The sequence below is a fragment of the Gallinula chloropus genome, assembly GCF_964237585.1.
Source record: "Gallinula chloropus genome assembly, chromosome: 2".
Taxonomy (NCBI): domain Eukaryota; kingdom Metazoa; phylum Chordata; class Aves; order Gruiformes; family Rallidae; genus Gallinula; species Gallinula chloropus.
In genome coordinates this window covers 18205125-18218864 of record NC_140086.1, presented here as the reverse complement: position 1 = coordinate 18218864, position 13740 = coordinate 18205125, and the positions used below count along the sequence as shown (strand labels likewise).

Genomic DNA, 13740 nt, shown 5'->3' with positions numbered 1-13740 from the left:
GTTGATATATTTTTTCAATAATAAGGCCCTGAAGTACATTTGAACAAGAAATCAAATAATTAAATTATTGCAAACTGATGATTCCTGCCTCAAAAATACTAAGTTACTGTAAGCTTTCTAATAGTTCATAAGCTCAGGCAATTTGATATGTGACTGTAATGTCCCGAGATGACAGCTCCATTTTCATGCAGGAAAGATATTTTGAAACATGGCATTAAAAGTGTGACAAGTCAGTAATAGATTCCACTGATGCTGGAATGAATATAATAAATGATTTCTTGCTGTTAACAGTGATTTCTAAATTTAGTTTTCAAATGTATGATCAGTCTAATATAAGTAAAAATTCTGAATCCCATTCCTGAGATTAAGGACAAAAGAAATCAAACTCCCCCACTCCCCCCAAAGCACAAAACCAGGGCAGAAGCTCTAAGCCTTCCAAATCTCAAACTCTTCATAACACACAGCATGTCAAAAAAAATATTCTTAACCTATTTAAACCAACATGTTATTCTAAACTTCTATCACTTTAAATAAAGGCTTTCTGTAATTGTTGGTCTTTCAAACTTGCATCAGCCTGAAGCAATACAGACACACTGCACCTTCAAAATTCAAGCTGTCCCAGAGTCTATGTAAAACTTTTACCCGAATGGACACTGCAGTCTCCCTGCATTTCTAACAGTCTGTTTGAGAATCAGATCAGCCTGGTATTTGCTGTCTTAAATCCAACCTTCTATACAACTTTTACTGAAAAGTAACGAATAAAATAGCCACAGTATTTTTATTCTGTCTTCTACCAACAGAAGCACTGCTGAGATTACTTTTTTTTTTTTTTAACTTCTGTTTCTGCTGTAGATCTAACAGAGATTTAGGGGCATATCCATCATAATTCTTAAGTAAATTCTAACCACAGAGTCAGTTTGTTGATTTTGCATGACTTCACAGATTCTAAGTTTGCCAGTTATTGTTTGAAGATTAAAATGGAGAAATATTAATAAAGCACAGAATCAGAATTCTATTTGGGACAATGCAACTCTTCAACAAAAAGTTTAACATTTTTCACAATCAGGGTTTTCTAGGCTGTCTAGGGCACGTCCTCTGTTTACCTAATTGTTAGCTACATCACATTAGGCACTTAACTGGGGAGTTCATTCCTCTCAGATTCTGCAGTAGTAAATATATCAAGTGTAAGATAGGTCAGGTTTATTTTGTGTGGGGAAGGAAAAACAACAAAACAACAAACAGGTAAACACCAAGCAAATAAAAAAATCCCAAACCACATGAATTAGTAAACTGGGGTAGAGCACAGTTCAAATCTCTCCTGTGTAATTTGAAGCAGAGATAGAGTATGTCTTCTCACATGGAACTTCCTGACTGGTGTGAATCAATAGATTCAGTCTTTTACTGAATTGGCTCCTCATTTGAAGACTTAAAGTGTTACTTAAATTTCCGGACATAGTATTAACTTCAAAGATACTATTCTTAGCTATGGAAGCACAGTTTATTTTAATAATTTTATTTGACATTTAGGATCTGTGGGATTTGTGCTTGCATCTTTCTTCTACTATATATTAATGGATTTTTTTTTTTTTACTTCAACCCTCATATATGTTTGGTGTATATTTGACCTCATTCAGAAACTCACTTTATGCATAGTTTAATCAGTGTAGAATCACCAACTACATTTTCCAAGAAGGCCCAACAATACAGGTAGTTTAAAAAAAAAAATCACAAATCCATGTTTATCATAGATGCCAAGTCCCACATTATTAAAAAATTCATGAAATCTGGAGATTTATATGTCTGTTTTCTCAACAGCAACGGTTTGTATGGCCAGTAATGACACGTTTTAGAATGCTTAGCTGATAATTCAAGTTGGAAAACACAGGCTATTTGGCTAACTGCACGGTTAAATACTATTTCATTGCTATTTTATTCAGAACTTGCATGCAGATGATTTTTATACCTCCTACTGATTATCAGTCAAAACTATTTAGTAGCTATTGATAACTGAACTTGGTTTTGAAGTATTGTTTACATTGTGAGCTTTTATAGTCTCACACCTTTTTGTGGGGAGAAACAGTGAAGATGATAAAGTTCTTTCATAAGAGACTTTATCTGATTTTACTCTCAGATACATTTTATTTCTTAGGGAGATAACACAGGTTTAATGAGGTAACCCAATTTTATTTTTCTTATTGTTGTCAATTTACATTAGCTGTTATAATCCATCTTTTTAAAACCATCTTAAGTACCACATTGTTACCATGTTTTATTGGACAAACTTATGAGATTTTTTTCCCCAGTTCATAAGTAGATTTATTTTTTTTTCCCATAAATATGAACTCTTAGTTTCTGAACATCTCTTATCCCTTAAGCATTGGCTCATAGCTTTGACACTGAGTCTGAAACCCAGCCCTAAATAAAGTAATTGACATACGGTTTCAGATAATTGCTGGATCTCAGCATTAAATGGATACTGTGATAATATGTAACTGTGCTGGCAATTCATTTCAGATGGGAAGAAGTATTTTGAAAATCTTAATTTCATTTAGATTGCATGGGTTTTGAGTTTAGGTTTTTTGAACTCTAGTTTTTTTAAACTTTTTATACCAGATCTATCCCTATTTCAGGTGGCATATTTCTTTATGTGTGAAGATAAAGAGGACAGAAATATGGTTCTCAGAAAGAAGCAGTCACTGTGACCTTGGACCATCACAAGGGCTACTCAAGTAATGAAAAATCTTACCAAAGATTACCTATTTTTTTAATACAGTTTCTACTGAAAAGTTCATTAAGATAATGTGAATGAAAATACATCTGTTTAATTTGATAATTTACAGAACAGTGGCAACCCATTCTGTTGCAACTTTTAAAGAATCAGTTGTGCAACAGCAAACATCACTTCTGATTGGCTTGTCCTTGATTTTGCACTCTGGGTGAATGGAAATCCTCTGAAGAGAAAGGGAGATTGCTTCTCTCTTAAAAGATAATTTTTCTATTTTGTCTTTTAGTATGACAAATTGTCTACATGCATTATAGCCTTATGTTTCAAAACCATATTAGTAGTTTGGGAGTTCTTAAAGATAGGGTCAAATTTGGAGCTCCTGACATCTGGTAAATTAAGAAGGTGATTGATCTGACTCAAGTATTCAGCTTTTGTTGACTTTTTGCTTTAATTCTTTGGTACTATAAAACAATATGTTGCCATTGATATAGAATTTGGTTTATTATTTGATAACATTCTGTCCCTACACTTGAATGTCATTACTCTGATCTTTGTTAAGACAACTCATTTTTTTTATTTATGAATGCATTATACTATGATCATTTGCAAACAGTTACAGAACGCTCTCAAAAAAGCATCATCTGTTTTTTTTTTTTGGTTCTGCTACACAATTACACCTTTCCAAAACAACAATAGGAACATATACAAGAATAAAGACCTAAGTCTTATTTTAATTTCCTTTTGCAAGATTTTAAAATTCCTCTATGTAAATGAATTATACCTCAGATTGCATGTCTGAGTATCTCCAGGAAGTAACTGAAGTTACCAGTCCATAAATAATTTTTTTCCCTCACTCATATATCGAAGACAAGGATTCCTTCAGTGTAATGTGTTTCCTGCATCTGTCCTTTATGAGATCAGACAGCTAAGTGGAATGCTTTTAAGAAAAATAAATATCAAAAAACTACTTTTAATTGAAATATGTTGCAAAACATACAACCCTAGCCTGTAATGGGGTAACAAGGAAAGTAGGAACAGAAATTGAGCTCACAAACTTGATGTAACCTCCATGTTAGGAATTCTTCTCAAAACTGATATAAGAAGAGGTATATGGGATGTAAAAATCCATATATAGAATTTGAATGAATTACACCTATAGAAAGAGGCTTTGGATTCCTCTAGTGAAATCTTTTCAGAAAGCAGTGAGATTAGCTACAGAACATGGAAAAACACCACCGATCACGCAGTAATCTAATTTGATATGCCTTTAAAGAATTTCATTTATATAAGTATACTTTGGCCATTCTCACAAAAATATAACTCTCTAGACACATTTTTTAATATGTTAATTACATGACAAGCTAGCAGTAAAACTTCCAAAACACGTTTATTTCATATAGTATGCTTTACATTAAATAGAAAACACACTTCGATCACACTCATTACTGAAAATGAGGGATACGTAAGTGGAAGATAGGATCATGGACAAACAGAAGAGAAATCTCTAAATAGCTGTCCCTCCTTGTCCATTTATGCATTCCACTGTAATCTGAGTACAGAAAAAATGATAAAATTCCAGAAGATGTATCTGTACTTGCAGGAAAGAGCCCAACACATATGTGTCTGTGCGTACACACATGCATGTGCCTGTGTATATATCTATAAAAAATGGCACACAAATCATAAAGGAAACTACTGGAGCTGAAAATTCCAAACAGAAAATCCATCTCCAAAGTAGCATTAAAGCAATACCAGAATTTGTCAGTGAAAAAAAAGAGAGCAGAATAATGTCTCATTTATTTACCATTGGAAAATTGCTTCCCCAGTCATATCACTGAATCACAGTTCCACACTCTTTTTGTTTGTGTTTTAGACCAAATACTTAACAAAAAACCTTTTTGAAGAATACTGAAAAATCAGCTAAATACTGCTCTGCCACATGGAAAACTACACTCTGTAGTTCTATGTAAGTTTGAAACGAATGAGTGTTGAATAAGCAATTTCAACGTGAAATCTCCACAGTACCAGTATTTTGGGAGATGCTTCATAAATAGAACAGAAAAAGTATTAAGCTTGGGTCTTTTGCAGTTTTGCTCACTTATTGGTGGTAACAGAAATGCAAGGAAGGGAAAGCTTCATTGAGATTATACTCCTCATCCAGTCAACATTTGACCTATTTTGGTCAACAGTTATCTTTAAAGGATTTCATGAAAGAGATTGGATTAATTAAATGGAAAAAATATATGAAGAAATTAAAAAGAACCTTTTTTACAATAGAAGTTTCATTTATAATATTGTGACTCCACATAAAGATTTTTTTTCTCTTATAGACAATTAATAAGATCTGTAATGGAATTTTTTTTGTAAGTAAAATGACCCACAAAAAATACAAATTTTATATGTGAAATCTAAAGCACCGTGTGCAATTTTGTATTGTTTTAATGGAAATCATACCAGGAGATACTTCAGATTCACAGAATAGTTGTCACACATATGAAATTGAAATACGAACTGAAAACATTAATCCGAGACACATGACATTCCCATTTTGGAACCAAATCAGCTTGAGCTCTCTGAAATACCATATCACAAGTCAAAGGAAGTCTATTTTAAACTTTTCATCTGTAAATTTAGGGCAAGTGAGTAGGCTTTGCATTGATGTAAGTCACAAAGGTTTGGCCAAGCTATGCTGCATGGGGTTCAAGGAATTTCAGTCTTCAGTATAATTAAAATAAGTTATTTTTATGGTGGCATGAGGGCTTTTAATTTATTTATCATTTCAAAAGTACTTCTAAATTAACCTTTTTCTTTCAATGTTTCCTTTCTTATTTCAACTATCGATACTATAACTATAATTAGAAGAAAGGTAAACAATTTATTCCATTGCTTCTTTTTTTTTAAGTATCTCGATGCTAAAACCAAAACTAAATCACAAAAACCCCCAAAGAACCAAAACACACAAACATACACCCCCCTCCCCAAAACCACACCACCAACAACCCAGCAACACTAAAACAAAACCATCACGCTAAATTTAGAAATGTGAACTTTCACAGTTATTTCTAATAGGAAAAATGTAATACAAAGGAATTCTCTTGAAGCTGAAATTAATCAGAAACCAGTATGAAAAAAAATAGGAAAAAAGCTGTTCCTGCTATGGAATAGACATGAAGAAGAATAAATCCTATCTTACTGAATTCAGAAAAGTGAAACAGTTGTATTAGGAAATGATCTCTAGACCAGCAGTGCTGGTAAACAACACTTTGAGAAAAAAAAACAGTTAAATTCCCTAAATTTATTCTCAAATCACCTTCAGGTTAAACATATCAGAAGTAGGTAACTCTGCTGAAAGAAAACTGGAGGAAAGAAAAAAACAAGAGGGGGTTCATTATCAAAAAATGTTCCTAAATGAGACCATGGTGAATGTCTTTCTTTGAACAAAAAACTCCCACAAAAGAAACCCCAAAACAAACCAACCCAAGAAAACCCAAAACAATAAGAAGTACCCCCCCAAACCCAATCCTACAACAGTAAAAGTAAGCAACCAACTGAACAAAAAATCAAATACAAGATATTTAGAAAGCTGTGTGGCTATAAACCAGTACTAAAGATAAATTCAGAAAGCTGAATTGTGAGGATTTAATCATTAAATATAATAAAAATGAGCAATATCATATTTTATAATTATAGACTGGAAATTAATATTGTCAAATTTAAGCCATACAGGTACGCATCTGACAAATTTTCTATGATTTCTCTGTAGTTTACATAGACAAGAAACTCCAAAAGGCTATTCACCCAACCTTAAAATAAGGAGAGACTGTAGTTTGACAGTAAAGCAAATCCAATCATTTTAAGGCATATCCCATTATATACGAAATTGTTATCACATTATGTAAAAGACTGCTAGAGTATCTATTAACAAAAAACCCTCCCAAATAAGCAGTCTCTGCTTTATAATATTTCATATTGTGTACTGTTTAATTAGTCAGAAATCACAGAATTACAAGGTTGGAAAAGACCTTTAAGATCATCAAGTCCAACCATTCCCATCCTATGCTAAACCAGATCCCTAAGTACCTGATCTACCCTTTTTTAAAACACATCCAAGGATGGTGACTCAACCAAGTTGTATATTTATATATTATTTTTTAAATCTTAACACTTTAAAAAAAAAAAAAAAAAAAAAAAAAAACCAAACCAAAACAAATCTCTGCATATCTTATAAGAAATATATATCCCAACAGTGCAACATCAAGTATTTGAGAAGGATCCCTGTGATTTGGTGAATCTGGACTGAAGAGTAAGAGAAATGCTGAGGCAGTAACACTTCATGGATCCTTTAAACTGTCATCATTAGATCTCCACAGACTGCAAAAGCATGGAGAATTAAATAAAATACCTCTCCTTTCAGACAAAACTCTAAAACCTCTTTTCAGGTGTAGCACTGCAAGTACAGTAGTAGCTGTTTTATGACTTCACTCCCACATCCCATCCATTTTTTCCTTGCAACGCCATTATGAGTCTACATCAATCTTTTTTTCCAGTCACCCTAAATGAGTTCCTGAACAAGTCCAGTACATAATAGTGTCCCCATTCCTTTTTTGGTCTCAACATTAGATAAAGGATCAGATATGTGAAACTCTCCCAAACAGGCTGTGGAAGGAATTAAGGTAGTAAAATGGAAAAAAATATCTTGGAGCCAAGGAATTAAAAACTCTATTCATGGCTTCAAAAACCAGCAGATGGAGCAGAGGCACTCACTCTTTCACTACATATTTAGTATCTTTGTCCTATCATTCACATACTTTGTTCTTCCTTCAAATTACTGTGTACTTACACATGTATTTGTCATACACAAAGAAAGGATGAGGATAGGAGAAATCAAGGACTAGTATGAAGCACAGAAAGCATAACAAGGTAAATAATGTTGTAATTAAGATTGCCTGTATTAACCCCTGTTAGAAACACTTAACTATCATACTAGAACAGATGCTACTAATCTTGAAAAAATACATATAAATATCTCTGAAAATGAAAGAAAAGGTGAAAATGGACCTCACTCTATCATTTCTTCTATAGCAGCACTACACATGTCTGAAGGAATTTAATAACAGTTAAGTAACTGTTTAGATTTGTCACCATGCTGGCTGCCATAAAAAGAAATAGTACCAGAAAGCAAAAGGGAGAAGGACACTGCTGTTCCTGCAGTGCTGTCTCCCATTTCATCCTAATCAAGCACAGCAGGAATGAAAACTCTGCACAGGTATCTTTGAAAGCAGACCTCTTATTAATAAAAAAAGGACGGAGCCTTTAACGTGCCTATGTGACTTCCTTTGTCAAAAACACTCGTCATAGTTCTGAGCACCCTGGCACTGCTTCAGCTGCCCCTGAAACAAAGCAATATAGCCTTACAACAAATCTGTAAGTCTGGGCCAATTCTGTCCCTATCAAAGTAAAAAATATTTTCAATAATTTCAATTTTTCCCAGCATTACAATTACGATTGAACAAACCACCTTATAGGAAAAAATAAATTCATCCAACTTACTTGAAAACTGTATGGCGAATCCAGATTTGCTGATATAAAAATCTGTGTCAAACTGGATAGTCACTATGTTGAGTGTACTGTGAATGCCTTCAGGAACAAGGGATCCACTAATTTCTTTAAGTAACATCTCATTCTCAGGTGGACCATCCCAAACTCGTAGAATGTCATGGGATGCCTCAGTATCAAAAGCAAGAAACTGGAGGCTGTAAGAATACCATTATTTTATTGTCAGGTTTCATGTTATTCAAAGCATACATTTAGCAAACAAAACTAAACCAAACAACAACAAAAAAAGCACCAAAAAACAAACAAACATGTTTTTTTGTTTCCAAGGGTGATTTTCTATAATGTATCCCACCTTTTCCTTTGGAGGCACAAAACCCCAATACAGAAAAGCATTCAAAAAAAAAAAATACTAATATATGAATTTTTCTACCATGAAATATTGTATCAATCTATTCAAATAATATAAGTATATAATCTTTTTAGAAAATATTTTTGTTTTTCTTAGGACAACATTATGTATCCCATTCTCATCAAAACAAGTTAAGTAGAACTGTGAACTCATTCAATCAACAATACAGTGTGAATAAATGTCTAACTAAAATAGCTAGTGAAAGGCAGGATTTTTCCAAAAATATACACTCTTCCACTAAATGGATCTGCTGACTCCAATACTTTTTAACTTGTACATATTCAATCTTATAACTTCAACAGAGAGATATTCATAGTACATATTTTTTAACCAGAATTCTAGTTAACAGTTCTAAGTTGTGTATATTTTTGTATATATACACTTATGAATTGGTATTAAATTTATCAGCGTTTCACAAAAAGTAAATTTTAAAACTTGATCTTCATGAGGAAATGTTCACGAAAAAATAAACAGTTTGAACACAAACCTTTTCAAGTGAAGAATACTGCCTTTGAGCTGCTCTTTACATTTTATAACCTAATTCCTTCCCACTCTCCCCCCCCCCCCCCCCCCACACACACACTGTACAGGTAGAATTTGTTTTTATATAATCAGAAAGTGTTCTTGTAAGATTTGTTTCCACTACCTCACAATATTTCCTGGGTCTACTTCAATCACCCACATGCAACGCAGATTGTTGTCATAAGGGAAAGGATAGCCAGGAGACAAGATTCTTCCCGATGATTCTCCTTTAAAACGGCCTCCACATTCAGCTAATAAAAAACATTATATAATGTGTTACTATTAATTCATTACAGATGGTATTCCAGCTAAACATCTGAGCAATTTATACATCTACTCTCTTACTAAATAAGTAATTAAGTAATACAACTAAACTGACTATGCCCCAAAATTGTTAATAAGAGCATATAAGGACTTGAAGTGCCTTGGGAAAAGAACGCGTAAATGTGTTTTTCTTTGAATATATTAATATTTTCCTTTGGCATCTATGTTTTTCTAATAATTCTGAACACACCATAATAACTAGAAAACATGTCACTATATAATGAAAGAAACATGGAATGTCACTTCAAAAACGAAACCAAGAACACCATGTCACCCTAAAGCAGTAGAATTCAAGAAAGAAAGCTAAAAAAATAAGTAAAAAAATTTTTTATATATATATATATATTAAAAGGAGTTTAAACATACTAAATAAAGAATGTTATTCAAAGAGAAAATCAGCCTTTCAGCAGGGGGTGGGGGAAGGAAGATTTGTAAAATTTACTCAAAACTTGACTTCACAGTGAAGCTGTAGTATTTCTCAAAGGATAAATAATGGTAAATAGCTCCCTCTCAGCTAGCCTTAGCCAGTCATTAGGCAAAACTGAGTATTTCATAATCTTAAGACCTTATCTTTGAGAAAGCCTGATTATTATTTTTAAATGTAGATCCCTGAAGCTTTTAAAGCCTTCTTCTTTTGCTTTCCTTCCTTTATAAGTACCACTAATGCTTTCTCCCTCATGAAGCGTAAAGCCAAAATACTACTTAGATTAGATATTTTTATATAGTTAAAATGCAGTTTTATTTTGATTTAGCATCACCTAAAACATTTAAGAGATTTATTACCTTATGATCCCTGAGTTCCATGATAAAATATGATTGAAATGCTACTCTTGATAGATTTTCTGACATAATAAAAGCAAATTTGCAGAGACAATGCCTTTCATCTTTTTTAAGCACTTTGCCAATCTGTTAACTCCTAAATACTCTCAAAAATACAATAAAAATCTTCTCTAATTATTCAACTGAGAGGATAACATAGTCTATTCATCCTTTCAGTAGAGTAAGTATACAAATAGAGTACACGATAAAGAAAAAATTCCTCTCTGACAAAAAGAATGACATTTAAAATAAATTACATTTCATCCAGGACCACAGAACAACTACAAGTTTCATTTATAACAGCTAATTTTAAACAGAGATTAACCATTTTGGTTTTTTTTTTTTTTTTTTACTATTATGATTCTTTAAGGTTCCCTCTCTGTCCCTAGTGGGTTATTTCTGCCTTTCCAATAAGGTTCCAGCTGCCCAATTTTGTTGGTTGCTGAACTAGCTGGGGGGTAAGTGGTGATGTCTCAGAAAGTATATCTTATCAGGTTGCAGTCAAGAGTAATCATAGAATCATAGAATGGCATGGGTTGGAAGGGACCCCAAGGATCACAGAGCTCCAACCCCCCTGCCACAGGCAGGCACACCAACCTCCAGGCCTGGATCTACACAAGGCTGACCAGGGCCCCATCCAACCTGGCCTTGAACACCTCCAGGGACGGGGAATCCACTACCTCTCTGGGCAGCCTTTTCCAGCACCTCACCACTCTTTCTGTAAGAAACTTCCCTCTAATATCTAATCTAAACCTTCCCTCCTTTAGCTTTAGTCCATTCCCCCTTCTCCTGCCATTATCTGCTCTTTTAAAAAGTCAAATCCCCTCCTGCCTATAACCTCCCTTCAGGTACTGGAAGGCTGCAATGAGGTCCCCCCGCAGCCTTCTCTTCTCCAGGCTGAACAAGCCCAGCTCCCTCAGCCTCTCTTTGTAGGGCAGGTGCTCCAGCCCTCTAATCATCCTTGTGGCCCTCCTCTGAACCCTCTCCAACAGTTCCACATCCTTCTTGTATTGGGGGCCCCAGATCTGGACACAGTACTCCAGATGGGGCCTCATGAGGGCAGAGTAGAGAGGGACAATCACCTCCCTGTCCCTGCTGGCCACTCCTCTCCTGATGGAGCCCAGGATACCATTGGCCCTACGAGCTGCAAGAGCACACTGCTGGCTCATGTCAAGCCTCTCATCCACCAGAATCCTCAAGTCCTTCTCAGCAGGGCTACTCTCAAGAAGCTCTTCTCCCAGTCTGTATCTGTGTCTGGGATTCTTCCGTCCCAAGTGCAACACCTTACACTTGGCAGTGTTGAACCTCATTAGGTTCCCCCGGGCCCATCTTTCAAGCCTGTCAAGATCCCTCTGGATGGCTTCCTTTCCTTCTATTGTGTCAACCACACCACTCAGCTTGGTGTCATCCGCAAACTTGCTGAGGGTGCACTCAATTCCATCATCGATGTCATTGATAAAGATGTTAAAGAGCACCGGTCCCAAGACAGACCCTTTGGGGACACCGCTTGTCACCGGCCTCCACCTGCACATAGACCCATTGACCACCACCCTTTGGCTACGGTCTGTTAACCAGTTTCTTATCCAGTGGACAGTCCACCCATCAAATCCACATCTCTCCAATTTAGAGATAAGGATGTGGTGGGGGACTGTGTCAAAGGCCTTGCACAAGTCCAGGTAGATGACATCGGTTGCCTTCCCTTTATCTACCGATGCTGTCACTCCATCATAGAAAGTCACCAGATTGGTAAGGCATGACCTTCCCTTGGTGAAGCCGTGCTGGCTGTCCCGGATCACATGCTCTTCCCTCATGTGCTCCAACATGTTGTCCAGGAGGATCTGCTCCATGATCTTCCCAGACACAGAGGTGAGGCTCACTGGCCTGTATTTCCCTGGGTCTTCCTTGCTCTCTTTTTTATACATGGGAGTGAAATGACCTTTTTTCCAGTCCCCAGGGACCTCTCCTGACAGCCACTACTTTTCAAATATGATGGAGAGCGGCTCGGCAACCACATCAGCCAGGTCCTTCAGGACCCTGGGATGCATGTCATCCAGCCCCATAGACTTGTAGACGTTCAGTCTCATGAGGTGGTCTCAGACTTGCTCTGCTCTTACAGTGGGGGGGGATTTACTCCCCCATTTCCCACCTTGAGTTTTAGGGATGCAAGGTTCTGGGATTTGGGAATTATGAGAATCCTGGCTGCCAGAGAAGACCGAGGCAAAGAACTCATTCAGTACTTCAGCCTTCTCCTCATCAGTTGCAGCCAATTCTCCTTTCTCATTTACCAAGGGGGGTACGTTCTCTTTGGCCTGTCTGTTCCGGCCAATGTACCTGTAAAATCCCTTCTTGTTGTTTTTAACATCCCTTGCCGAGTTCAGTTCCATCTGTGCCTTGGCTTTCCTGATCCCATCTCTGCAAGTCCGAATAGCATCCCTGTATTCTTTCCAGGCTACACACCCTTGCTTCCAGAGCTTGTATTTGCCTGTCTTTTCCATCAGTTTGACCAGTAGGTCCTTGCTTAGCCATGCTGGCCTCCTACCCCTCTTGCCCGCTTTCTTATTCAGGGGGATAGAGAGCCTTTGAGCTCTCAGAAAGGCATCCTTAAAGAGTAGCCAGCTGTCCTCAACATTTTGTCTCTAAGGACCACCTCCCAGGAGATCTTGGCCAACAAGTCCTTAAACAGCCTAAAGTTTGCTCTCTTAAAGTTCAGTGTCCTGGTCCCACTTTTCGCCAGGCCCACATTCCTTGAGATTACAAACTCAACTAGGGCATGGTCACTGCAGCCCAGGCTGTCTCCAACCTTAAGGCTTTTAATGATCTCCCCCACATTAGTGAGCACCAGGTCCAGCAGTGCATCGCCTCTGGTTGGTCTAGCCACTATTTGAACCAGAAAGTTATCATCTACACACTCCAGGAGTCTCCTGGACCTCTTGCAGCTCACCATGTGGTTTTCCCAGCAGATATCCGGGTGGTTAAAGTCCCCCATCAGGATGAGTGCCTGTGACCATGATGCCTCCTGCAGCTGAAGGAAGAAAGCCTCATCGGTAGTCTCTCCTTGATCAGGTGGCCTGTAGTAGACCCCTATCACCAGCTGCTCTTTATTAGCCCCATCCCTAATCCTGACCCACAGGCTTTCAACCTGCTCCTAGCCACCTTCCAGAGAGAGCTCCTCACAGTCTATCCACTTTTTAACATAGAGGGCAACCCCCCCACCCTTCCTTCCTAACCAATCCCTTCTAAAAAGGCAATACCCATCTACGGGGGTATTCCAACTGTGGGAATCATCCCACCATGTTTCTGTGATTGCAACTAGATCATAATTTTCCAGTGACATCACAGTTTCCAATTCCTCCTGCTTATTACCCATGCTGTGCACGTTCGTGTA

General features: G+C 36.7%; 1 protein-coding gene across 3 annotated transcripts in view; it reads right to left on the bottom strand.

Annotated features, from left to right (window-relative positions):
* Nucleotides 1-13740, bottom strand: part of CSMD3 (CUB and Sushi multiple domains 3) — a gene marked incomplete at its 5' end in the record, with an annotated part of 624550 nt that overhangs the window by 191845 nt on the left and 418965 nt on the right. For all 3 annotated transcript variants that reach the window (XM_084280272.1, XM_084280273.1, XM_084280274.1), the window contains 2 exons: nt 8276-8478; nt 9337-9463. In XM_084280272.1, the coding sequence (XP_084136398.1) occupies nt 8276-8478; nt 9337-9463 (330 nt within the window). The remainder of the gene's footprint in view (nt 1-8275; nt 8479-9336; nt 9464-13740) is intronic.